Source organism: Syzygium oleosum, unplaced genomic scaffold (assembly GCF_021117445.2).
Source record: "Syzygium oleosum isolate NSW1041296 unplaced genomic scaffold, Sole_v2.1 Sole_v2.27, whole genome shotgun sequence".
Lineage (NCBI taxonomy): Eukaryota > Viridiplantae > Streptophyta > Magnoliopsida > Myrtales > Myrtaceae > Syzygium > Syzygium oleosum.
This window is the reverse complement of record NW_026607511.1, coordinates 4,024,239-4,047,115: the sequence shown is the minus strand read 5'-3', so window position 1 is coordinate 4,047,115 and position 22,877 is coordinate 4,024,239. Positions and strand designations below refer to the sequence as shown.

The following is a 22,877-nucleotide window of genomic DNA, read 5'->3' as shown; positions in this document are numbered from 1 at the left end:
CCAACCCGAATTCAGTAAGCCGGGGAGCTTCCGGATTCGTTACGGACTATAGCTGCTCTTAAGATTAACTAATACGAGGTTCAAATGATTGTCTTGGGGATGTCTGAAGTATATCCTCTTTGCGCAAGTTTTTCTGAGTTTTGCCAAACAGATACCGCGTGAAGCTGAAATTATGCCAAATAAGACTCAAGGGCACAAGCTGTAATGAACAGCAACTTAGAGGGTGCTTGTTTCGCCGCCCGACATTCGGTACCTTTTGCGGCTCCAAGGGTCGGGGCACCGATCATTTTTCGCGACCGATCATTTTCCGCGAACAAGTTCGATCCGTGGAACTTTGGGGAGTAGGTTTTGCTTGCACAATGAATTGGAAGTTAAAATTGGAGGATGCCCAAATGGTCCCACTTGCATGAGTAGGTTCCGTTGTACTGTCATCCGAAATAACTCGAGGACCAAATTGTACACGGCTCGATCCCGCACGACATCGGAAAAATACGCGACTTGAAATTACATTTCCTTTTTCGTTCACCACCTTTAAAAGAACATTATCCTCGCAGAGCATTACTGATCGTGAATGATATCAATTTGCAACTTACTTGAAATGAAAGGGCAAAATTGGAGTCGTTGCGAATTTCGATCAATCGAGGATGGTTTTTTCGACATGCGAGTGTAAAATGAGGGGGTAAATTTTCGCAATTTGGACGAACTTCTGGGCAGGTGAGAAGAAAAATCACAACTTTCTATATGGAGACCAAATCGTGGGTTTTTTCCTAGGTCAATAAAAAAGAAACGATTTTTCGTTGGAACAGTTGACCCAAGAAGGGCCAAAGGCGCACACCGCCGAGACGCATCCGTTGACCAGTCCGTGCGTCCGTCCTTCCATCCTTCCTTCCTCCAAATTCAATCATATTCGATTTCCCTGCTTCGACGATCCATCCATCCATCCATCCAAAACCTCTCTTTCTCTCCCACAACACGAAGAGAGAGAGAGAGAGAGAAAGAGAGAGAGAGAGAGAGATTCCTTCCTTGGGAACGATCGCCGGCGGGCGGAATCGGCGGGCGGTGCAAGGGGGCGCTTCTGGGGTTGCGGGTGGTGGTGGTGGTTCGACATGGACAGGGTGCTGGGCAAGCTGCGGAGCTTGGACGCCTACCCCAAGATCAATGAGGACTTCTACAGCCGCACCTTCTCCGGCGGCGTCATCACCCTCGTCTCCTCCGTCTTCATGCTCCTCCTCTTCTTCTCCGAGTTCAGTACGTCGTCCTTCCCCTCCCCTCCCCTCCCCTCCCCTCCCTCCGCCGGTGTCTCCTCCTGTCTCACGTTGCTGTGAAAGTCGAGGGAATTCGAGTTCGATTCTGATCTGGGTTTTGTTTTTCGCCCCCCTTCGAAGTTCGAAAAAAAAGGAAAAAAAGAGAAGACTTGGAGCTCGCGAGGTGGTTGTTTTAGGTCAGGCTAAGATTAAAAAGTAGATTTTGAGTGCGAATTCTGTGGTTGAGCCCCCACCGTTGATGTTGCCTCGTTGCCCGAGGAGTAATCCAGTTGATGGGTTTTAAGGGTGAAACCTGCTGCCGGCCATTGTGTGTGGAGATAGAGTCAAGACCAGTTGACTTCCAACGTCTGTTGCCCGTTCTTGGAACGGGTTTTGGATAGAACACGGCTGTCGAGTGCGAGAGAGCTGTCGGGCCATTGGGATTTTTGTTCATCTCTAACGTGGTTTTGTTTGCTTGCCCATCTTCTCAGATGCCTTAGCTGTTACCTTCGAGTGCCATTGCTTATACTGTGGAATCTGAATTGGGTCATCTGCTCACCCATTTGTCCTTCTCCGTCATTTTGCAGGACTGTATCTTCATACCGTTACCGAGACAAAGCTACTCGTTGATACTTCAAGAGGGGAAAAGTTGAAAATAAATGTAATTCCCATCCATTTGCATCACATAAAGGGAAAAAAAAGTGTGTTTTGGCACATCCAAAAGTAGTACGTTACCATGTAGTGAAATGAAACACATCTACGAATAAATGTATTTTAAAAATTTTGGTGGCTTCAAGTTCTCAATAATCTTGCCATATTGCGTTGTTCTTGTTGTTGTTTTTGTAATTTTACCGGTTGCCGAGTTTCCATCTGGATGGCTAATATTGGGCTCGTAACTCTTTCCCATCTTTGTAAACATGCAGTTTGATGTTACATTCCCCGCCATTCCGTGTTCATTACTCAGTGTTGATGCAATGGATATCAGTGGAGAGCAACACCTTGATATAGTATGCACTTCTTTGATATATAGTAACTTATAGCTCCTCTTTTGCTACCATGAGACTTGTTTGATTGTTACTGGTTTGCATTCCTATTACCAAAATTTAGACTTTCGCTGTCTTTCTAACTCGTCTTTGATGTTAATTTGTTTTTCTCAGAGGCATGACATAGTCAAGAAAAGAATCGATCCTCAACATAATGTTATCGAAGTCAAGCCTGATGTGATCGGTGCACCAAAGGTGACTACTAGACTTTTTCTTTTTGTGTTAAATTTGGTTGGAACTGTTAAAGTCTTTTGGTAATTCTCACGTCGTGGTATACAGTAAAGTGGACTTGAGACCGGTGATTGTTTTGTTCCCTCTTCTTTTTGGGCTCAGTGGGATTTTTTTCTTGCTTGTCAAACTGTCTGTGCACTAAACCTCAGAATCAACCATTTTGAATGGTCAAATAAACGGATCAAAAATTCAGATTTCCTTTTAACTGCACTTAAGTAATGAAATGATGCTATTTGTAGAAAGAGGCCCAGCATTTTATGCCATGGATTTTTTTCTGTAGCTTCTGTCCACCTGTTTCCTGTTAAACAGCCGGTCAAGTCTGGGTCTGCTAGCTAGTTTTCACTTGAAAGGAACTTTCAGAGCCTGTTGATAGGTCTTTGTATTGTTCACTACCAAATTCTTACTGGTATCTTGCTAAATTGTTCAAGCAATTATTCACACGTGCATTCCTGTTACTTAAGCGGCTCCATTTTTTCTATCTTTATCACATCATTTACTGTAATTGCTGTTTTCTTTAGTAATTTTTCACTATATGTAATTCATGCTCATCTTGTTTCTCTAATTTTTTTAATGCTTCATATGCTTATAGATTATGTTCTTATCCTTCCTTCCTTTTCTAATCACTGGCCTTTTTCTTTGCTCAGATTGACAAGCCTTTACAGAAACATGGCGGTAGGCTTGAGCATGATGAAACGTACTGTGGGACCTGTTATGGTGCTGAAGCGGTATGATGACTAACACTTGTCACTATTATGCACCTCTGCAAGTTGTCTGCAAGTCTTGCTTCTTCTTCTTTTTCCGGTGAAAATGGCTCTGCCATCAGTGGTGTACACTTTGGGGAGGCAATTCTTTGTATCGATTGGATTATCCATGATAGCAGTATCATCCTCTTGTCAGTGTATATATATACTTGGTTGGTTGGCTGTGACAGTTCATATGCTCGTTCTTCTTTTAGGAATCAATAACCGTGTCCTTTTCATATTTTAGTTAGCTTTCTTATGCGAAATGGTTGCCACTTCTACTTTGTTTGAGAAATCTATTTATTTCTGCTTTTATGTTCCAGGATATGTACTGGTGGTGGGCGTATCAATATACTTTGCTTAATTTAGTTGGTAAACATTCATGTAGACCTCATTTTTTTAGCTTTAACACGACCCAAAAGGCTCCAGAGTAGGTCCTCATGTGGTTCTTCCCAAATCATAGTTTGTAACAGGGATTGGATAGGTGCTCATAATATCCCTGTCTCTGGGGTACTAGGTAACTTCAAAGACCCATTTATAGTGGGCAACAGGATAAATGATCTGCTTTGATTTGATCGCATTTGTTTGTCCTTCTCTTTCTTGCACGAAAGTACTACAAATTCTACTTTAAATAATCAAGTGTCAAGAATTTCTTTTCCATGCTGGACTGGGGCTTGGTAGGCGATTCTTACTGCTGACGACCTTGGAGATTGTAGTTCCATTCTCACGTTTTTGTGTCTGATGTTCTCACTTTCTGTCTCATATGCATCCAGTCAGATGATGATTGTTGCAATACATGCGAAGAGGTTCGTGATGCATACAGAAGAAAAGGTTGGGCAGTGACAAATGTCGATCTAATCGACCAGGTTGGTCTGAATTTCCTCTAAGACCCCTGAAATTGTTTGTCTCTTGAAACTCAAGAAATGTAGGTTTTATTACTTTTAAATTGGGAACCAGGTTTATTCACACTTACACCACTGCAACAGGCCATGTGAAATTTGGGCAGACACAGCAATCCTATGTGAATAGCCCATGCTTTTATAACTCCGATTTGGCTGCTCCAAGTACTAGTCGGTCTAGTAAAAGATAGATTGAAGATTTGCTTGCTATTCCCAAATTGCTGATCGCCTGTTTGAACATTGAGTGCCAGTGGCATGTCAAGGAAATACTCTTTTTGTGGGTCAGATATTTGTAACGTTGTACAAGTTTATGTGAAGTTTCTTTTGGAATTACAAATGGCAGTTATGAATATCCCTTGTTCAAATGTAGGGCTGAGTATGTGTGAACCACCGCCCCTTGAATTGTAGACAATAAGATATTTTTTTCACCTCTGACAAATTCTATAGTTGGCGAAGAATTTGTTGATATCTGCAAAATCATTAATTTCCTTGCCTTGCCTAGCTCATTTTTCCAGAGGCTTGTTTAATATGGGATACAGAATCTCAAAAGAGTTTGTACCAAAATTAAAAGGGAAAAATTTAACATGTCATCTGACTAATGATAGCACTGTCCGATTAGCAGTAGAAATGAGAAGGCAAGAACAATGTCTTTGCATTAATTGCGTCAGACAGCCACTTATTCTCTAAACTTAAGTCAACTTTTGAGTTGGAACATCCTTCCATCAGAGCCAAGTTCCAATTTCTTCACCCAAATCAGATTTTACTTCTGTGTGTGGATTTTTTTGGTCTCGTTTCCCCTTCTTCAGTTTCATGTAATGCTCTTCATTTGGTTTGCACGTGAGAAAGTTTGTCAAAGTTAACTTGACATCAGCTGTTTAGGAAATTTATCCCAGATTTATATATGTGCATCCTTTTCTACCTAATGACCAAGCTTTTGGTTGGAAAGTTTTGAAGCTTTCTTATTCCTTATGATGTAGGCTTAGAACCAATAAACATTTGGTGTTGTCATCCTGATGCCTCCTCAAACCTGAGTGTATGGAGAGCTACTTTGCTCCCATATATTTAACTAGTTTATAATGTATATCTTGCTAAGTTCTTTTTTTTTTCTTTGCCATCAGTGTAAGCGAGAAGGTTTTGTCCAAAAAATAAAAGATGAAGCGGGTGAAGGATGTAATATCCACGGATCTCTAGAGGTTAATAAAGTGGCTGGAAATTTTCATTTTGCAGCTGGGAAGAGTTTTCACTTATCAAATTTCAATGTGCAAGATTTGATTGCTTTCCAAACAGAGAGCCACAATGTACGACTCTACACTTACAGGCCTATTCAGTTAGAGGAATTAATCCAGTATTTGTACTTTATCATCCAAATGTTCTGATCAGTGTTGTTTTCATGCTGGATTTTGAATCAGATCAGTCACAAGATCAACAGCTTAAGTTTTGGTGATTACTTTCCTGGTGCGGTGAATCCTCTAGATGGGTAATTTTTTCCTTCTCCTTACCCCACCCAACCCAAAGCAAAAATTAAAGAAAATGGAACTCTCCACACTTTGAGAAACCCTTTTTTTTTTGGGCAATTATGGCATGGCGTGATATTAGGGTTATAAATTGAAGAAATCTGAGGAACTTTGCAGATTCTTAGTGGAATTAGTGTGGAGATTTCTATGTCATACAAACTTTAGGATCTAACTTTCAACATGTTCAATTAATTATTTTATTTTACTTCTTTCCCCTTGTATACCCCCTTATTGTAAAGATGCTATAATTTCCCATTGTAGCATCCATTTACTTGTCTAGCTTTCTCTTTTTCAGTCTTGTCCTGTATGCTTTTGTCTTGACGTGTCTTTGTCAAAACCACCACTAGGTGAAGTGAAACCCTTGAATATTAATAATCTATCCACTCTGTTGGCATCAAAAAAGGATTAGTTCATCTTCTTGGATTGTCTCCTTAGAAAAAGAGGTGAGTCGAGTCTATAGTTGCTGCTTGTGAAGAATTTTCCTCTTGATAAGGTTAAACCCCAAAAGAGGTTGTTGGTACAGCTTGGCTGCAACAGCTATAGCTAAAGGGGGTGACACAACTTTCATAATGTGTTTAAAAACACCTAATTGCTGCATCACCCCCAAGCCATGGCAGTTACAACAACTTTTGAGAAGCTGCCTCATCCGGTCTTAAGGTACCACAGCTTAAAAATATCTATTGCCACATACTCAAGCTACAACATGTCGCTGTTGTAGTCCAAACCCTGTTATACCATTGACTGTTAGCATAGTTGCTATAGTCCTTAATCTAGTCTATCTGGGTCCAGTTTCAACTTTTGAGAAGCTGCCTCATCCAGTCTTAAGGTACCACAGCTTTAAAATATCTATTGCCAAGTACTCAAGCTACAACATCTTGCAGTTGTAGGCCAAACCCTGTTATACCATGGACTGTTAGCATAGTTGCTACAGTCCTTAATCTAGTCTATCTAGGTCCAGTTTCATCTTCATACTGGCTGTGTATGATAGGAAGAAGGAAGTGGAAAGACCTAATTTGTTCTCCCGTTTTAAGAATCTGATTCGTAGGAGAGTGAAGGTAATTGAGCAAAAGTACTACTAGAAACCCACTGAGCAAGAAACAGAGGGACCTACTTTTCTTTTGTTAAGCTCCAATGCCTTGGAGTACAAGTGAATCCTACATGCGGTATAATAATGTTCAATCATTAAAAAGCAGTTTTCTGGAAATCAAGCTAACCTGATGTAATTTGGGGAGGATTTTCTGTTTATATGATCCTTGAACTCGATTTTTTTGTTGACATTTTGCTGCCATTATAGGGTACAATGGGCGCACGAAACACAAAATGGCATGTACCAGTACTTCATCAAGGTTGGTATATTCATATCATCAATATCTTCTGTTTATGCACGACTGTTTTAACTTAGGGTTTCTACTATATCCTTTTTGTTAGATCTACGTAGTGTGGTCTTTTGAGCCCAAAAAGGAAATAAAGAAATTTCTTATGGAAGAGACAACAAAAGCATTGAAAGCGACTAATGACCAATGGGTGCAGGCGATTCTTTTGACATGCTGTCAATAGTACATCTCATTGATTAGAACGTAGATGGTGATTGAAGCAACTGCAGAGGTCAAAAGAGCAGATTCACAAAAAAAATTCAAAAAGCAACTCTTTTGAGTTTGTAACAATTTTGTTTGACAGTGAGTCTAGATATTTCTTTTGAAAGAAACCATCTTAAGTGAAGAAAGGAGTTAATTGAATCAGGACATGAAGTACAACAAAGCAATGAGCTCTGGGAATATACTTGGCAAAACATAAGACTCATCCTATTATGACATCTTACATTGCAAGGTTCTGGGAACATGTAGAGAGTGGTAAACCGACTTTTTGTTGGTATAAGTTCATGCTCTTTTTGTGTGTAAGAAATAATGGAAATAAACAAATGAGTATGGTTCCACGGTTAAGATGAGTTCTAAGCCATTAATTGCGAAAAAAACTTCGCTGAATCTTTAGTTAGTTGCTTCTTCATTTCTGTTTTCTTTCGCTTTTATTTTTAATTTTCAGATCTTCAGTTCATCAACTTTATTGGGTATGCGTTACTTTTCCTTTTGTTTTCCACAATATGTATGCTTTAGTAGTGACGAAAGCATTCAGACATTGCTGAATTTACCAGAGAGTACAGGGAACTTGTTCTCTTCTATATATAAGCGCCGCTATAGTTTTCTTTTTCTGTTCACCTTGGCTTTATTGGTTGACTTTTCTTGATCAGCATGCAACCTAAATACCTATTTTCTCGGCATCACTTTGCACTGCAGGTTGTCCCCACGATATATAAAGATATCAGAGGCCGAACAGTAAACTCAAATCAGGTATATTAAAAGATTGGAGGAATACTTTTCTGCCGATGGAATGTTTGGTTGAACAAGTCTTGATGCACCATTGTTGTTTCTGCACAGTATTCTGTCACCGAGCATTTTAGGAATAATGAGATGGGACGTCCTCAGTTACTTCCTGGAGTATTTTTCTTCTATGATTTTTCTCCAATAAAGGTAATGTCTTCTATTCTCATATTTTATTGGAAGCCTTTCATGACTGTCGAACTAAGTAAACTTTTTGTAGAGATTTGGTTATGGTTTCTATTGCTCTTTCCATTGTAGTCTTGCTTCACTCTAAGTATATTTCAATGCATAGTTTTTGCCACACAAATTACATTGTCATATAAATACCAAAAAAGCTGTAAAAACAAAACAGTTGCATCAGTGTGCAAAGTTTTCAATTAAGTCTACATTTTTCTTAGTTATGATTGTTTCAACATTGTTAAGAATATCATGCGGCAGGTTACCTTCAAAGAGGAGCACATTCCATTTTTGCACTTCATTACCCACATTTGTGCTATAGTTGGAGGTGATCTCTCTCTCTCTCTCTGTCTGTCTGTCTCTCTCTCTCTCTCTCTCTCTCTCTCTCTCTCTCTCTCTCTCTCTCTCTCTATGCGCTCGTGCACTCATGTTTCATTTTAGGCCCAAGGTTGTAAAGGGAAAAGTTAGTTTAGAGAAAAGATTGCACTCGAGGGAATTATTTTTGGGGATTGATCGCATTTTGTCTCAACAGTTTTTCACAATTACATTGGTTTTTCTACGTGCCTGCACAAACAATATAGATTGTTCTAATTTTAATTTGCTATTTGTTGACTTTTACTACCATCCGACTATTTGGAACTATTACACTTTATCCTATTTGAAGTGTTAAAAGAGTGCCCCGTAGAGCTTGTTAAGCCTTATTATTTGTGCTTTGGAAAATTTATTTTACTATTTGAAGTGAGTGACTTTAGTGAAATCTGTAGTTCTTCCTTTTTCAAAATGTCTTAGAAGTGTTGTTTCCATTTTTCGTTAACTTAACTAGGGCCCTAGAGTTCACTTGTTAACAAGGCCCATATTGATATTACCTTCTAAAGTGAGATCCTTTCTTAAGTTATAACTTTTGGTTCCTGGTGCTTGTTTCCCTAAAATTCAAATTTCCATTCAAGTTTTATTTTTCTGTCATTTAATATTAATTTCTTTATTTTCTTTTATTCTAGAGACATTTTCAAATAGACCTCCGTGGTCAGCATCTGAACATAACAGGACTCCCTAATTATGAGCTTGTAGCTTCAGCAAGAGACACCGATAGCACATTTGTATACAACATACAAGGTTGCTGGTTTCAACTACTAAAATAATAGGAGCAATAGATTGGAAAATCGGAGCCATATCATTGGGTGATTTACGCACATAATGTGTGAGAAAGCATGGAGGGAATTCCGAATTTATTTTAGATTTTCTACATGAAATTATGTCAAGTTCTGTTTTTCTGCTAGGTGGTAAAAATTAGTTCTTTGGTCATTGCTTTTTGATTGACTAAAACGGTTTTTTATATGGTTTACGTGGCTCAGGAATATTCACAGTTGCTGGAATAGTGGATTCATTCATCTACCATGGGCAAAAAGCCATCAAGAAGAAGAGGGAGATTGGGAAATTCAGTTGACCCTTTGCTGCTTGCTCTTGTTGACCCAGCGATCTGGTTAGGCCTTGGTGCAGAAGTCGCAAAACTGTTCTATATTACGGTGGAGGGTCATTAAATTGGTGTAACCAATAGGTGTTCATGGTAGTTTACGAGATTTGAGTTTCTATTTTTGTTTCCAGTGACCTCTCCTCCAGTTACACCATTTGCAGGTTGCCTGCAGCGTCGCTTTCCGAGGATTTAACTATGAAAGGGCAAATTCTTTCTTTTATGTGCCTGCTTTCTTGAGTTTCCAGTGTTTAAGTTGCTTTCATCCCTTGGGAGAGACATCGACTTCGTTTTAATCTCATCTTATACGTCGACCTGCACTTCGTGGTTGTTGTGGGGTACGAGAATTATTCAAAGAAAGGAGTGCATCAACTAAGGTTGGGTTGTGGCCGTTTGGAGTTTGTTTGGAGTTTGTCGGAGTGATACGGCGGCCTAACTCCGGCATATGGTGGTCCTAGTGAACAAGAGGGTTGACGACCCTTAAAATGTGTGAGAGTAGAGAAAATGAAGATGACCCTCTCATCCAAATTACAGAACTTGATGATCAGGGACTTTTGGTACCTGACATTTTCCTAAACTTGTCAATGCAAAATAACTAGTTTATCCTAAATTATTCTCATTTGAGCTTGCACTTCAGTTTTTCAGTAACTCTATTGTTTCTTAACTACCAAACACACCCCTTTTATTTGGGCTTGGAATCAGCTTTGAAAGATACATCCTAGCAGAGAAGAGGTTCCCTAGCAGAATGAATCCAAAATGTGACTGATTTGTCAAAGCTAGAATGATGCGACAAATCTGCGAGCGCGAAATCAATAATACATCGCGAAAGAGAAATGTTTATTGCGACGGCTCCGTTGGCTCTGTCACTCGTGATGGAGCTGTTCCTGCCATTCATTACTCATGATGGAGCTGTTCCTGTCATTCATTTTCCCCTCTGGTTTTCAGGAGAAAAAAGTTTTAATACATTGTTCTTTGCACTTAAAAATGAAAGAAAGTAAGCGGGGTTTCTTCGATTGCTCACTCCGTGAAAAATGAAGTAAGTGGTTCTCCTTACACCGTTACTACATGAAAGTGATTGCACCGTCGTGCTAGCATCCGTACCCTATGTTAACGCGGAAATCTAATTGATGGGTATATGGCCAGGCTGCACAATGGCCATGCCAGCAATTTACCTGTGACTTACCAACGAATCAAGATAAGTTTATTCCGAATAAAAACTGCACTAAACATCTTTTGGTAATTGCGACCAATGGAGGAAAAAAATTGTAAATTTATCTGCACCTTCAGAAATATAATATTTGATTGCATAAATCCCAAAGGAAAAAGAATGTAAATCCTGTAAAATTCAGTTGCTCACTGATGACGCTACGTCTACCAAAAACCAGCCTAATTTTTCTCAACAATCACCTCCGCAGACGCCTGTTTGATTGAACTATTTGAAATCCTAGATCTAATGTCCTGAAACTCCACGTTTCGCCTTTCATCAACTGTTAACCATGATAATAGGCACTGGTCGATCAAGTCTTCCCCTTGACTTGGAGGCAGACTTCCTTTTGGAATCCTGATTTTCGAGAATCTTGTAATCCTTGCCAAATTTGCATCGGAGGGTTCATTGGCATATGATTGGAGCATGTCTTTTATGGCCCCACACCAAATCGGTCGCGCTACCGTCAGAAAGTCGTGCAAGGCAAGAACAGGAAGATTAACACTTCCAATATCAGATTCGCTATGTCCCCCTCTTCCATGATAATCAGATCCCCCAATCTTCAAGAGACCATAAGCATCCGTGAGGTCACTGTATGCTGTTCAATAAACAGAGTCAATCAATAGTATATACATGCAAAGCTACTAATATGTTTTTTTTTGGTAAGGTAAAAGCTACTAATATGTTATTACCAACTTTTGCTAAGAACACGCAAATTGCATGCACAAAATTCAAAACTAGTCCCACAGTCTGAACAGTTTCAAACTCTAGACATTGACGTGCATCAATCTTAACACACATTGGGATAACAACCAAATGTCATACTGACTTATCTGAAAAATGGCAAACTGGTTGAATCATTCATAACACCAATATCATCTAAAGGCATAAACCAGAAACTGAGACATAATAGCACCCTAACGGTTAAAAAACTCCATATATTTACCTGCCAATTTGCCATCGCTTCTATAGACTTCCACTCCATGAAGACCGGCATCCTTCAAACTTTTAATAATTGCCACAGGGTTTTTCAGTGCCCATGGATGAGCAAGCACAGCTACACCCCCCGTATCAGATATTAGTCGCACGGTTTCTTCAGCAGGGGGTTCGCTACCTCTGAGAAGATAAAAACACAATCATACTTTAATGTCTGCTAACTGCAAGGCACTTGCCTCTCGAAAAAACAATATTAATCAAAAGAAAATTACACGGCATAAGCAGGTCCGCCGTCAAAAAGGTATCGTGCAAAAGCTTGTTTTAGATTCTCCACATGACCTGCTTCAACCAAAGCACGAGCCACGTGCAGTCTTCCTGGAGCAACATCCTTGCCAGCAATCCTAGCAACATGCTCCCACTTCAGAGGTAGCTTAAGCTTATTCAGCTTTGAAACCATGTTCTTTGCCCGGAGAAATCGACCATCCCTTATGTTACCCAAGACCTTCTCCAACTCCTCAAGCCTTGTGGGTCCACAGCTACTGTAATAAGCAAGAATGTGCACTGGTTCCTCCATAGATGACTCTTCTCTATAGATTTCATCACCCAGATGTCAGATTAAAGAAACAAAAAAATGAAAATTGCATCAACAAAAGGCAATGATCATTATAGCTTTATCAGAATTACAACCACCAAGTAACCAATGGATTATAATCTCAAATGTGATGGCAAGCAACACTAACTACTAAATAAAGAAAGTAAAAAGTTCAGTAATCATTGGCAAGATTTGTCTGCTCTTATTACGATGCACCAAAATTAATCATTATGTAGATCTAACAAATAGATGTCCCCTCAAACTTTCCATCAACCTTAAGTCAGAAAGCAGGAGTAGCACCTTGAATTGAATATGGTGCTGATTTCAACGCCCGGAATAATCTTAATGCCAAATTTCCGAGCTGCTTCCAGAGCTTCGGGGATACCCGATAAAGTGTCATGATCTGTCAGAGCAAGAACTTTCACCTGTTATGAGTACATTGTACGAATTAACTTGTGCTACCCAAAGAGCATCAACAGCAGAAGCAACAGCTAAACGCATCCACAGAAAATATAAACATCAGTAATACAAGTCAAGCCTTGAGAGTTGCTCGCGAGTCATTTTTAATTAAGCTCTCTTTTCTGTTTTCATGATAAGAGGACCTCTTACTACACACTGGATGTCTACAGAATGCAGAGAAGCTAATAAAACATAAAGCTAGTAAAATTTTAACTGGAACAAAAAGAACAATTACAAAAACTTGCAAAAGAGAGCCAAAGTCCTCTCCGATAAATTAGGTGATGGCTTTGGAAGTTAACAAAGTTAAGTTTATTCAATAATTACAACTTCCATATTTAAAATCCTCGAATCTCTTATTACCACCAATCCCCCCTCCCCCACCTCAAGCTTTTGCACGAGCCTGTAACTAACTTCAGCATGATCAAAATCAGAATAGATTTTGTTGGTTCTGAATACCAAAGCCGAATGGCAACGACAGTGAGGAATAGGTGATTAACTGACTCACAATCTCTTCTACAGTTGGAATAACATCCAACTATAATCACCTTCCTCTTATATATACATATTAATAATTGTATCTGATAACATGGAGGAGTAAAGTTAACTTTAGAAGAGAATAAAAAACTTTCTGATCTGCTCTTAAGGAAGCTGGAATTGCATGAAACTTCAAAAACCTCAAAAAGGGCCGGAAAGTAAACACACACCTTTTCTTAGATTTCATATCAGCTTCTCTTTATTAGCACCCTGGATTCTCAATCCATTCAATTTCTAAGTCAGTTGAAATGTGGATCTCTTAAAGATCCTGGAACAGTGCAAAAATTTGGACCCAAAGCAAACATCCGTCATTTCACCTTAAGAACATTGGCTCCAATCCCATCTTTATAGAAAGAAATAAGGAACCAGTCTAAAAGAGGGTTTTTAAATGCTGGAAATTACGACGTCTACCAAACCAGAACATTGCTTTTCTCCCATCACCCGTAGTGAAAGTGGTGCTGACCCTTCCTGATATAATTCCAACCTACCAAATCTTAAGAACACCAATTTGTATAGCCTTGTTCAATAGTTTACTTCATAATTAGCTTACTTTTCTTCAGCAAACCTCCGAAAGCATTCAACAAAAAGAGTGGATTAATTAAAAAAAATGAAACTTTCTGACACCACTCCTCATTCGCAGGATTCCAAGAAACCAAATGCTTTTGGACAGACAGCTTATCCAAATAACTTTCTAGAAACTTAATAGGCCCCTCACATGAAAAAATTATACGACGCATGTAACTCCACTAGTACTTCTCACGACTAGTACATGTCTCCTTGTGCATAAACATACGAGTTTCATTGATCATCTGAATCTTGTATCAGAGCAGAGGTCAAAAGTTTGAATCATGCCATTGCCTCTTAACCACATTAATTCATCTCCTTAGAATGGTGGTGTTATTATCTCCTATTGATTGTTTGAAGCGGCTGTTTTCACGCCCACATCCTGCGTGAAGTCTGGTATACAAGCGATGGGGAGTATTAAAAGATGGACTCATTTCCCAACACTCGAGCTTTTGGGCAAAAACAGTTTCTAACAAAATGTACCATCAATATGTATTGCAAGTGAAAAGGAAAGACAGCTAAAAGAAGATTAAGAGCAAGAATCAGGTTTGGTTTTACTCTTAACAGTTTGAGGTACCCTCCATTTCTGCGAGCCACTGAACTGAGAAGATACACGACGAAAACACCAATCTACACATTCCTCTGTTCCTCTTAATCTTTTTTCGGATGAACACACAGCTTCAGATTTTTAGATAGAATAACCTTATCAAAACATCTCAATCCCCAAAAGCATCCCTTCAGAGATTGCACAAATAGAAGGGCTACAGAAAACAAAACATTTAAGGAAAAAAACACTGACCCCATTGGCATGAGCTCGCTCGACGAGCTTGGAAGGAGACAAGTAGCCATCGCTGCACTTGGAGTGGCAGTGCAGCTCGAAGACGACCCTCTGCCCGGCGCTCTTCTGAACCCCAAAGTCATCGACCCACTCGCTCAACGACGACGACGACTGCGAATCCAAGAAGACCCACTCGCTCACGGACTTGAAGGCGAGCGCCTGCTCGACCGTCATCTTCCTCTTGCTGCCTCCGCGCTTCTTCTTCTTGGCCTTCTTCTTAACGTCCCTCTCGCCCGGCATGGCTCTTCTCCTCCCCCCCCTCTCGCCGAGCACTTTCTTGGGTCAAAAGGGCGGTGCAGGCGTGGGGGGGGACAGAGATTCAAAGCCGAACCAAAGTGATTTACGAAAGCCCCGAGGGCGGAGAGGCGCGTATCGGAAGAGGGTCGCTGCACTGCACTGCACTGCACTGCACTGGTGGGTTGTCGTCGTCGCTGGGTCCCGAGAAGGGTGGAGGTGGGGGCGAGTGAGTTGTCGTTGTTGCTGCTGCCGCTGTGATGCTGTGCTGCCGCCGCAGGATTTGCGGGATTCGGGCGTGACTGACTGCTGCGAAAGATTCGCGAAGCGAGCGTGCGCGCGTGCGTGCGTGCGTGCCGATGAGAGATTGGGGGTTGGGTTCTTGAAGCTGCGAGTTGTCGCTGTTTCCTGCTGGCTCTTGGGCAGACAAGGTGTCCATGATCCTTCGTGGAAAACAGGCGACGGTGCCAAGATCGTCCCACACCACGAAAGCCCGCACGGCCCGGATCGACGTTTTTCGGGCCAGGCCATCGGGAAATGACAAAAATAATTTATAAACTTTAACGTAACATACAACGTAATTTTTAAATTTTCAATTTATTTAATATTGTTCCTGAACTTTAACTCGACGTATAATGTGGTCCCTAAATGTTAACTTAATGTATAATGTAACCCATGAATATTTAATTTGTTCAATAAGATCTCTTTAGTCCCTGGACTATACAAAAATATTCAATATTGTCCCTTTGTTCAGGGATAATAATGAACATTTTCGTATAGTTCATGCACACGTTTAAACATGTATCAGAAGTTCAGGGACCGCATTGAATAAATTAAAAGTTCACAGACCATATTGTATATTGGGTTAAAGTTCATGGATCATTTTACGTATAGAGCTAAAGTTCATGGATCATTTGTCTCATTATCCGTTTTTTTAGTTCCAGCCGGTCCCAAAGAGGCCAGGATCCGCTTGAAACTTATAGAGAAAAGGGATGATTTCACAAATGGTTCCTAGATGTGTAGGGTTCATCAACGAAAAACAACGCAGTGGAATATAGAATCTTAGACAAGATCCATGCGTATATTGAAATCAAAAAGGAATTCCGAAATGTACCTTTTGCAGATCGAAGATAAATTGGCAACCGATTGTGTCTGGATTAGCGCTCCAAGTGTTGCGCCTCTACCGATATCCACACACACGAATGAAATTCTCCAACGATCCACGTGCTAGCGAAAGATCTTGAAGTTTCTATTCTTCAACGCCTTTTTGATTTTCGATACTATATCGAAAAACTCTAGACAGAGAACGATTCTCTATCTATTTATACATCCTCATTATCCAGTAGAATTAAAAGAAGTGGGCTGGGCGATTTGGGCCCGTCAAACCGTCCACATTTAATCGTACGTTTAATCGTTATCTCATAATGCGCACGACCACATAGATAATTTAAATAAGAGAATAAATTAAAATCTATCTCTTAAGTAGATCAAGGCGCACAGAAAATATTAAGTTTGTTTGCTATTATGTGCGACCCTGTAGGTTCACTAAACATTAGCAGTGTGCTCAAAACTTTTTTTGGCCCACAAGTCATAAGCGGTCTCTAGCAAGACATTATGACTACCTAAGTATAGTGAATGTCGATTTCCGACACAACCTAATCCACAACGAATATTAAAGTATCAACCTTGATTGATTCTTAGGGCAGACCACTAGCAATGTTGACTCAATGTACAATGCTACTTTTTATTTGTTCAGTGCGATCCCTCAACTTTAGCCTCGATGTGATGTGCAATGTCGTTTTTGAACTTTTAATTTGTTTAATGTGGTCTATATACTTTTAGTGAATGTTCGATCTAGTCCTTGACTCTATGAAAATATTTATTGTTGTCTTTTCATTAATTCGAGTTTAACGATATTTATTGATTTGGCTTTCAATCTGATAAGTCTAGACGATGGACAAAGAAAAGTTATACGTAAATTATCCACATAAGATATTCAACTCAAATTAAAATATAATAATCATTTTAATTTGTTCAATTTGGAAAAGTTATTATCTACATTATTCGATTACGTGGATTATTATATCTTCATTTGTGTTGAATATCTTAAGTGAATAATCCATGTGTAAAGTTATCTTTTTGTCCACCATTCGAACTTACCATATTGAAAGCTAAATCAGAAATTTTCGTTATCTTGAATTAGTGAAATCGTAACATTGGATATTTTTATATAGTTTAGGAATTAGATTAAATATCTACCAAAATTTCAGAGATCACATTGCACATTGAGATAAAGTTTAAGGATCGCATTGAACAAATTGAAAGTTCAAAAACGACGCTGCATATCGGATTAAAGTTCATGAAGTATCCGTGTCATTTTACTTAACGAAAACAAAAGATGTATTAACACACTCCATGTCGAGAACATTAGCATGCATAGGAGTTGGCTCCTTTGTTCTTTTTTGTCGCCTATTACGAATGGAAGGTTTTCGAATCGGAAAACAAGCTTTTGATGATTCAAACGGGACAAAAACCCTAGATGGTCAATTTCCTCGCGAGACTCTATTATGTTCAATTGAAGTTCAATGACATGTGAGGGTTCTTGATTTGGGTGTTGCGCCTGACCCTTTTGCTGGTTCACGAGGGGTGCCGTCGCTGCCACCCAGCGTCCTCCTTCCGCTCGGCCCTCCCTTTCTCTGTCTAGGATTTGCTTGCATTCTTACTTCCTATGTCGTCTTCTTATGTTTTGGACAAGAAGGCATCTCAGATTGGGGCAAAATGTTGCATGTGCGCGATGCACGTCGCAGCTAGCCAAAATTTCCCTGGAAATCACCGCCGGCACCTTTTGATTTGCACGTGTCATGTCGCCCTAGCAGGGGTGGGTTAATTTAATTATCGGGTCCAAAACGTCCAAGATGGAGTTCTTAGAACTTGAAGAGTGAATGCAGATTGATGGGCACGGCTAGTGATTTTGATTTGCAAGGCCGGAGAGTCATAAATCCGAGTTTTTATGTGTTTTTATGTGTGTTTTCTAGTTCCTAAGCTCTTACCTAGTTTCTAAGTTTTTAGGTTGCGTTTGATCGTTTAGATTTTTAGTCAGGATATGACTTGATAGAATATGATATGAAATTTATGGATTTCATTATATCCTATCCATTATTTAGCGAATTGTAGTAATAAAACTAGATACTTTCATGTCTTGTGATGTTCATTGTTTGGTATAAACAGTATACCGGTGTAAATGAACCTAAAAATGGACAAACATTGATGTTAAGAATCTCTTTATGATTCAATGCTAAAGAAACCGCAAACGCACCAAAGGAAGATCCATGATCTAAATCTTAAACAACAAAGAAGCTTATTGTAGCATTGACTAAGGCAAGAAATTTTAATAAGCACCCACAATATCGATGAGGTAGATCAGCCGGCGAATGTCGAATTCAGTAAGAGAGAGAAAACATGATCATTTATCTTTGCAATTCCAAAAATTTCAATGCTTCGACTGTCTCGCCATTTTCATGAAGCTTCAATGTGAACCACAAAGCTACAAGGGTGAAGGTGTTTCGACTCTTTTGCTAAGTCCTAGTCCCTTTACACCGTAAGAATTTAGAATTGAGCTTGATAATACATTATTGTTTTGACAAACAATTCGTCCCTTGATGCCTTAGTAATTCTCACCACGCATCAAAATCATGTTCCCCCAAACCAGCCTGTGACTGTTTTGCTCGCATAGGATATCGATCGGTTCCTTCCTGCTCAGTTGCTCGTTTTCTTATCAGTTTCCTTCTGTACCATTCTGCCTCCAACCATCTCATTCACTAGCATCAGCAGTTCACCCGACAACATGGTCAAGAAGTCCTAAATCCGATTGAATTAGGATTCCAAATTGGAAAGCTCCATTAAGCAATTGATCACTCGTTAAGTTCCTACGTTTTAGTGTCCACTTTCTCGTTGAAGATGAATTTCTTCAAAAAGAAAAAACAAATACTCGCTGGACTTGCATTTGGAGCAGTTCTCAGAATTAACACTTGTTAATCTCATGCTCTCTTTCGACCAAAAAAAAAAAATTAATCTCATGCTCTTGAGCAGTTCCCTATTTGGTGTGTTTGGCTCCTAAGATAACGAGTGTGTACGAGCATGATGTAGAGCATGGCGGGACATGACTCATCAAAAACCCACACCCAAGTTTCATAGCCTTGGGTCCGCTATCCGAATTATGATTTTCCTTACCCACATAGGAAAATGTCTTTTTCCTTTTGGGCTAACTGTGTCGTGAGCAATCTTATTGGATGCAATTGACCATCACCAGATGATTTGCCCTATTATTGGGTCGAACGACCGGCAATGTCGCGACCCATTTGCCGTTACGCACCGAAGGTGCGTTGACATCGAGCTTAGAAGACTCTTGCTGATCTCCCTTTTCCTTTGCTTTTTCGATCATCTATTTCCTTTTTCCTTTGGTCTCTCATTAAAACGGAATAAGACAATCCCAATCTAGTGTTGGGATAAGCTATCCAGGTTTTATGTGGACTTATCCGTGCTTATAAACGCCGGGACAGGGTTAAGGCCCCAATCAGCCTCCGAAGATCCGTCCCCTCCCCCCCCCCCCGCGAGCCTGCAAGGCCGACTTTCAACCACGGAGGAAGACAGAGCTGCCGAGGGCCTCACGGTCGCAGCCGCCGCCAAAGCTCCTCCCACCTCCGCCGCCGCCGACCTCGAACGACGACGCCTCCCTCCCCCTCCTCTTCAAGGTCTAGGCGGAGGCGCGGCGGTCGCACCGGCTTCGCTCCTCCTCAATGACCCTCCCTCTCAAAGCTTCCAAAGCTTTGGCCACGATCCTCCCCGCTTCGCACCCCCGCCACCGCCTCAAGGTACGGCTGCTGCTGCTGCCGCCGCCTCCGCCCCGCTTCTCTTTCCACGGCTGCTCGGCGTTGGCTCCCGACGAGCCCGCGCCGGTCCCGGAATCTCTGTACCGAGACCTGATCTTGACCGCGGTCGCACGGACGCCCCGGGCCTTTGCGAACAAGAAGTGGGTGTCTGATAAGTTCCGGGACCTGGTTGTCGACCCCGGATTGCTCGCTCGGGTCCTGGGCTCGATCCGCGCGAGACCCAGGATTGCTTTGCGGTTGTTTCGATGGGTGCAGGTGCAGGACGGTTTTGTCCGGTCTGAGCGCTCGTTCTGCGTGGTTCTTGAAATCTTGGCGGACAACGGTTTGATGCGGTCGGCTTATTGGGTCGTGGATAAGGCGGTGAGCCTCGACATGGATGATATTCTCGACGTTTTGATCGGCGGGGGAGTACGGTTCGAGGTCTTGGGGAAGCTTCTTGATATTCTGCTGTGGGTGTACACCAAGAAGTCGATGATTGGGCATTGTCTATCGACCTTTGATGAAATGGTGGGGAAAGGGATCTTGCCGGACGTGAAGAACTGTAATAGGATTCTCCGGATTCTTAGAGATAAGAAGCTAATAGTTAAAGCTCGAGTGATCTATAGGACGATGGAGGAGTTTGGCATAAAGCCGACCATTGTCACGTATAATACTTTGTTGGATTCGTATTGCAAGGAAGGTGAAATGCAGCAGGCGCTGGAGCTCTTGGCGGAGATGCGTAAGAGAGAGTGCTTCCCGAATGATGTTACGTACAATGTGTTGATAAATGGGTTGTCCAAGAATGGGGAGTTGGAACAGGTCAAGGGACTGATTGAGAAGATGCTGAAGTTAGGAATAGAGGTCTCGGCACACATTTATAATCCTTTAATTTCTGGGTACTGCAGCAAGGGATTGCTTGTTGAGGCTCTAGGTATTGAGGAGGAGATGGAAGTTAGAGGGGCATCTCCTACCGTGGCAACTTACAATGCCATGATGTATGGCCTCTGTAAATGGGGGAAGATGGTTGATGCTAGACGACAATTCACAGAGATGGTCAAGAGGAATTTGCATCCGGATGTGGTTTCTTACAACACTCTTATATACGGGTATTGTAGATTGGGGAATATGAAAGAGGCCTTGCTCTTGTTTGAGGAGCTACAATACCATGATGCTGTTCCTAATGCCATCACTTACAATACCCTTATAGATGGCGCTTGTAGGAATGGCGACTTGGAGTTTGCTCAACACTTGAAAGATGAGATGATTAATCGAGGGATTCCTCCTGATGTTTATACTTATACCATCCTGGCTAATGCATCGTGTAAGGTGGGAGATTTATGTTTGGCTGAAAGCTTCTTCAATGAAATGTTGCGCAAGGGATTGGAGCCTGATCGTGTCTCGTACTCAACTCGTATAGTAAGTCAGCTCAAGCTAGGTGACGCTGGTATGGCGGTCGGCCTGCAAGAGGAGATGCTGGCAAAGGGTTTCCCTCCTGATTTGATCACTTACAATATTTTTGTGCATGGGCTTGGTAAAGTAGGTAACCTAGAAGAAGCATGTGACCTGTTGCAAAAGATGGTTCACAATGGTTTTTTGCCGGATCATGTAACTTACACCAGCATAATCCATGCTTTCTCGGAGATGGGACAGCTCAGAAAAGCAAGGGAGCTGTTTTATGAGATGCGGAGCAAAGGATTAGTACCTTCAGTTGTGACGTACACAGTGTTGATCCATGCTTATGCCGGCCAGGGTAGGCTACAGATAGCTGGTACTTACTTCTCGGAGATGCAAGAGAAGAATATTACCCCTAATGTGATCACCTATAATGCTCTGATCAATGGTTTTTGCCGAGTGAGGAACATTGATCAGGCTTACAAATTTTTTGCCCTAATGGAGATGAGAGGAATCATTCCTAACAAGTATAGCTATACCATATTAATAAATGAGAACTGCAATAGGGGGGATTGGCAAGCAGCACTGAGGTTATACATAGAAATGTTAAGTAGAGATGTGCAGCCTGATTTTGTCACCCACAGTGCTTTGATGAAGCATTTGAACCAAGACTACAAGCTGCATGCAGTTCAATTGCTAGAGGATCTGATTACAGATAGCGAAGAATTTGCTTCTGCAGTGACTTAAAGTTCTATGCAGCATCTTGAATCTGAAGGCATCGTAAGCCGCAGAAGTGCTAGTTCTTAAGCTTGCCACTTTGCTAAATTCAAAGTGGTTTCAACCGTACATGAATTCCCTGACCAGTTCCACAAGTAAGAGTTGCATTATCTCAGGGTTTGTCTGTCAGTTGCTTATGGTGTGTCTTTTACTCTTTGCATTTACCATTCATTTTTAAAATTCACGAATATCAATATCCTGCTTAACTTCTTTCTGGTAATATGCTTTTCAGGCGGAACTTCTAATACATCAAGGTCAGAGACTAAACCTGCTGGTATGGTTGTATATACAAGATTTTTTCCCCCTTTGTGGGCATTAATAATCTATACGTGACCAGCTTTTGAGACTATCTTCCAGTCATTCAGTCAGAGGCTAAATAGTGATATAGTGGCAATACCGAGTATGAGGTTGAGATTCATAGCATAAAGATATCGTATTTACCGAGGAGATCCTTGGCTGTGAATATTATGATATTCAGAGATTTGTGTAACCTCTTCTTTTTGGTTGGTTCTCGGTGAAGAGAGAAGAAGTAGGATTTAGATAGCCAACCCTTGCTAGTCGGCATGGTTGAGCCATTCTGCTTCTTTGTAGATTATACATTTTTTAATTGGAGAATCAAAGTATTTGTTGTAATTGGCTTCATTGAATCGATGTACTTTCCATTCTTTGATATGTAAGCCTAACTTTGATATTTGGTGATGATTTGGCGTCTCCTGCTTTACAAATTATACACTGTTTTGTGTTGTCTTCCGGAGAAGATGTGATGTAACTTGAGGGACTATCTATGC

General features: G+C 40.8%; 3 protein-coding genes across 4 annotated transcripts; 2 read left to right on the top strand and 1 right to left on the bottom strand.

Annotated features, from left to right (window-relative positions):
- Positions 1-833: 833 nt before the first annotated feature.
- On the top strand, positions 834-9,914 carry LOC115691430 (uncharacterized). 2 transcript variants are annotated; one of them, XM_056303465.1, is made up of 13 exons: positions 834-1,248; positions 1,832-1,905; positions 2,168-2,251; positions 2,402-2,482; positions 3,163-3,243; positions 4,032-4,124; positions 5,276-5,455; positions 5,567-5,634; positions 6,966-7,017; positions 7,963-8,016; positions 8,104-8,196; positions 8,470-8,551; positions 9,576-9,914. In XM_056303465.1, the coding sequence occupies exons 1-13, from the start codon at positions 1,107-1,109 to the stop codon at positions 9,665-9,667; spliced, it is 1,176 nt and encodes a 391-aa protein (XP_056159440.1). In that variant the 5' UTR covers positions 834-1,106; the 3' UTR covers positions 9,668-9,914. The 2 variants fall into 2 exon arrangements, with proteins under 2 accessions (XP_056159440.1, XP_030473912.1); XM_030618052.2 differs by having other exon boundaries at positions 843-1,248; positions 8,485-8,551.
- A 1,059-nt stretch (positions 9,915-10,973) lies between these two features.
- On the bottom strand, positions 10,974-15,340 carry LOC115691448 (uncharacterized). Its single transcript, XM_056303287.1, has 5 exons — positions 14,780-15,340; positions 12,724-12,848; positions 12,104-12,418; positions 11,842-12,011; positions 10,974-11,493 (listed from the first exon to the last, which is right to left on the bottom strand). The coding sequence occupies exons 1-5, from the start codon at positions 15,056-15,058 to the stop codon at positions 11,078-11,080; spliced, it is 1,305 nt and encodes a 434-aa protein (XP_056159262.1). The 5' UTR covers positions 15,059-15,340; the 3' UTR covers positions 10,974-11,077.
- A 4,422-nt stretch (positions 15,341-19,762) lies between these two features.
- LOC115691453 (pentatricopeptide repeat-containing protein At1g22960, mitochondrial-like) lies at positions 19,763-22,788 on the top strand. Its single transcript, XM_030618075.2, has 2 exons — positions 19,763-22,184; positions 22,322-22,788. Exon 1 carries the CDS (start codon positions 19,849-19,851, stop codon positions 22,057-22,059), a length of 2,211 nt encoding a protein of 736 aa, XP_030473935.1. The 5' UTR covers positions 19,763-19,848; the 3' UTR covers positions 22,060-22,184; positions 22,322-22,788.
- Positions 22,789-22,877: the final 89 nt, after the last annotated feature.

What these genes read in the sequence shown, in the direction of transcription:
- LOC115691430 (XM_056303465.1), top strand. Translation starts at nt 1,107, where the DNA reads ATGGACAGGGTGCTGGGCAAGCTGCGGAGCTTGGACGCCTACCCCAAG. An exon ending in CCTCTTCTTCTCCGAGTTCA is followed by an intron (nt 1,249 to 1,831) that starts GTACGTCGTCCT and finishes GTCATTTTGCAG; the next exon opens with GACTGTATCTTCATACCGTT. An exon ending in ATGTCGATCTAATCGACCAG is followed by an intron (nt 4,125 to 5,275) that starts GTTGGTCTGAAT and finishes CTTTGCCATCAG; the next exon opens with TGTAAGCGAGAAGGTTTTGT.
- LOC115691448 (XM_056303287.1), bottom strand. Translation starts at nt 15,058, where the DNA reads ATGCCGGGCGAGAGGGACGTTAAGAAGAAGGCCAAGAAGAAGAAGCGC. An exon ending in AGCGAGCTCATGCCAATGGG is followed by an intron (nt 12,849 to 14,779) that starts GTCAGTGTTTTT and finishes TACTCATAACAG; the next exon opens with GTGAAAGTTCTTGCTCTGAC. An exon ending in AAGCGATGGCAAATTGGCAG is followed by an intron (nt 11,494 to 11,841) that starts GTAAATATATGG and finishes TTTATTGAACAG; the next exon opens with CATACAGTGACCTCACGGAT.
- LOC115691453 (XM_030618075.2), top strand. Translation starts at nt 19,849, where the DNA reads ATGACCCTCCCTCTCAAAGCTTCCAAAGCTTTGGCCACGATCCTCCCC.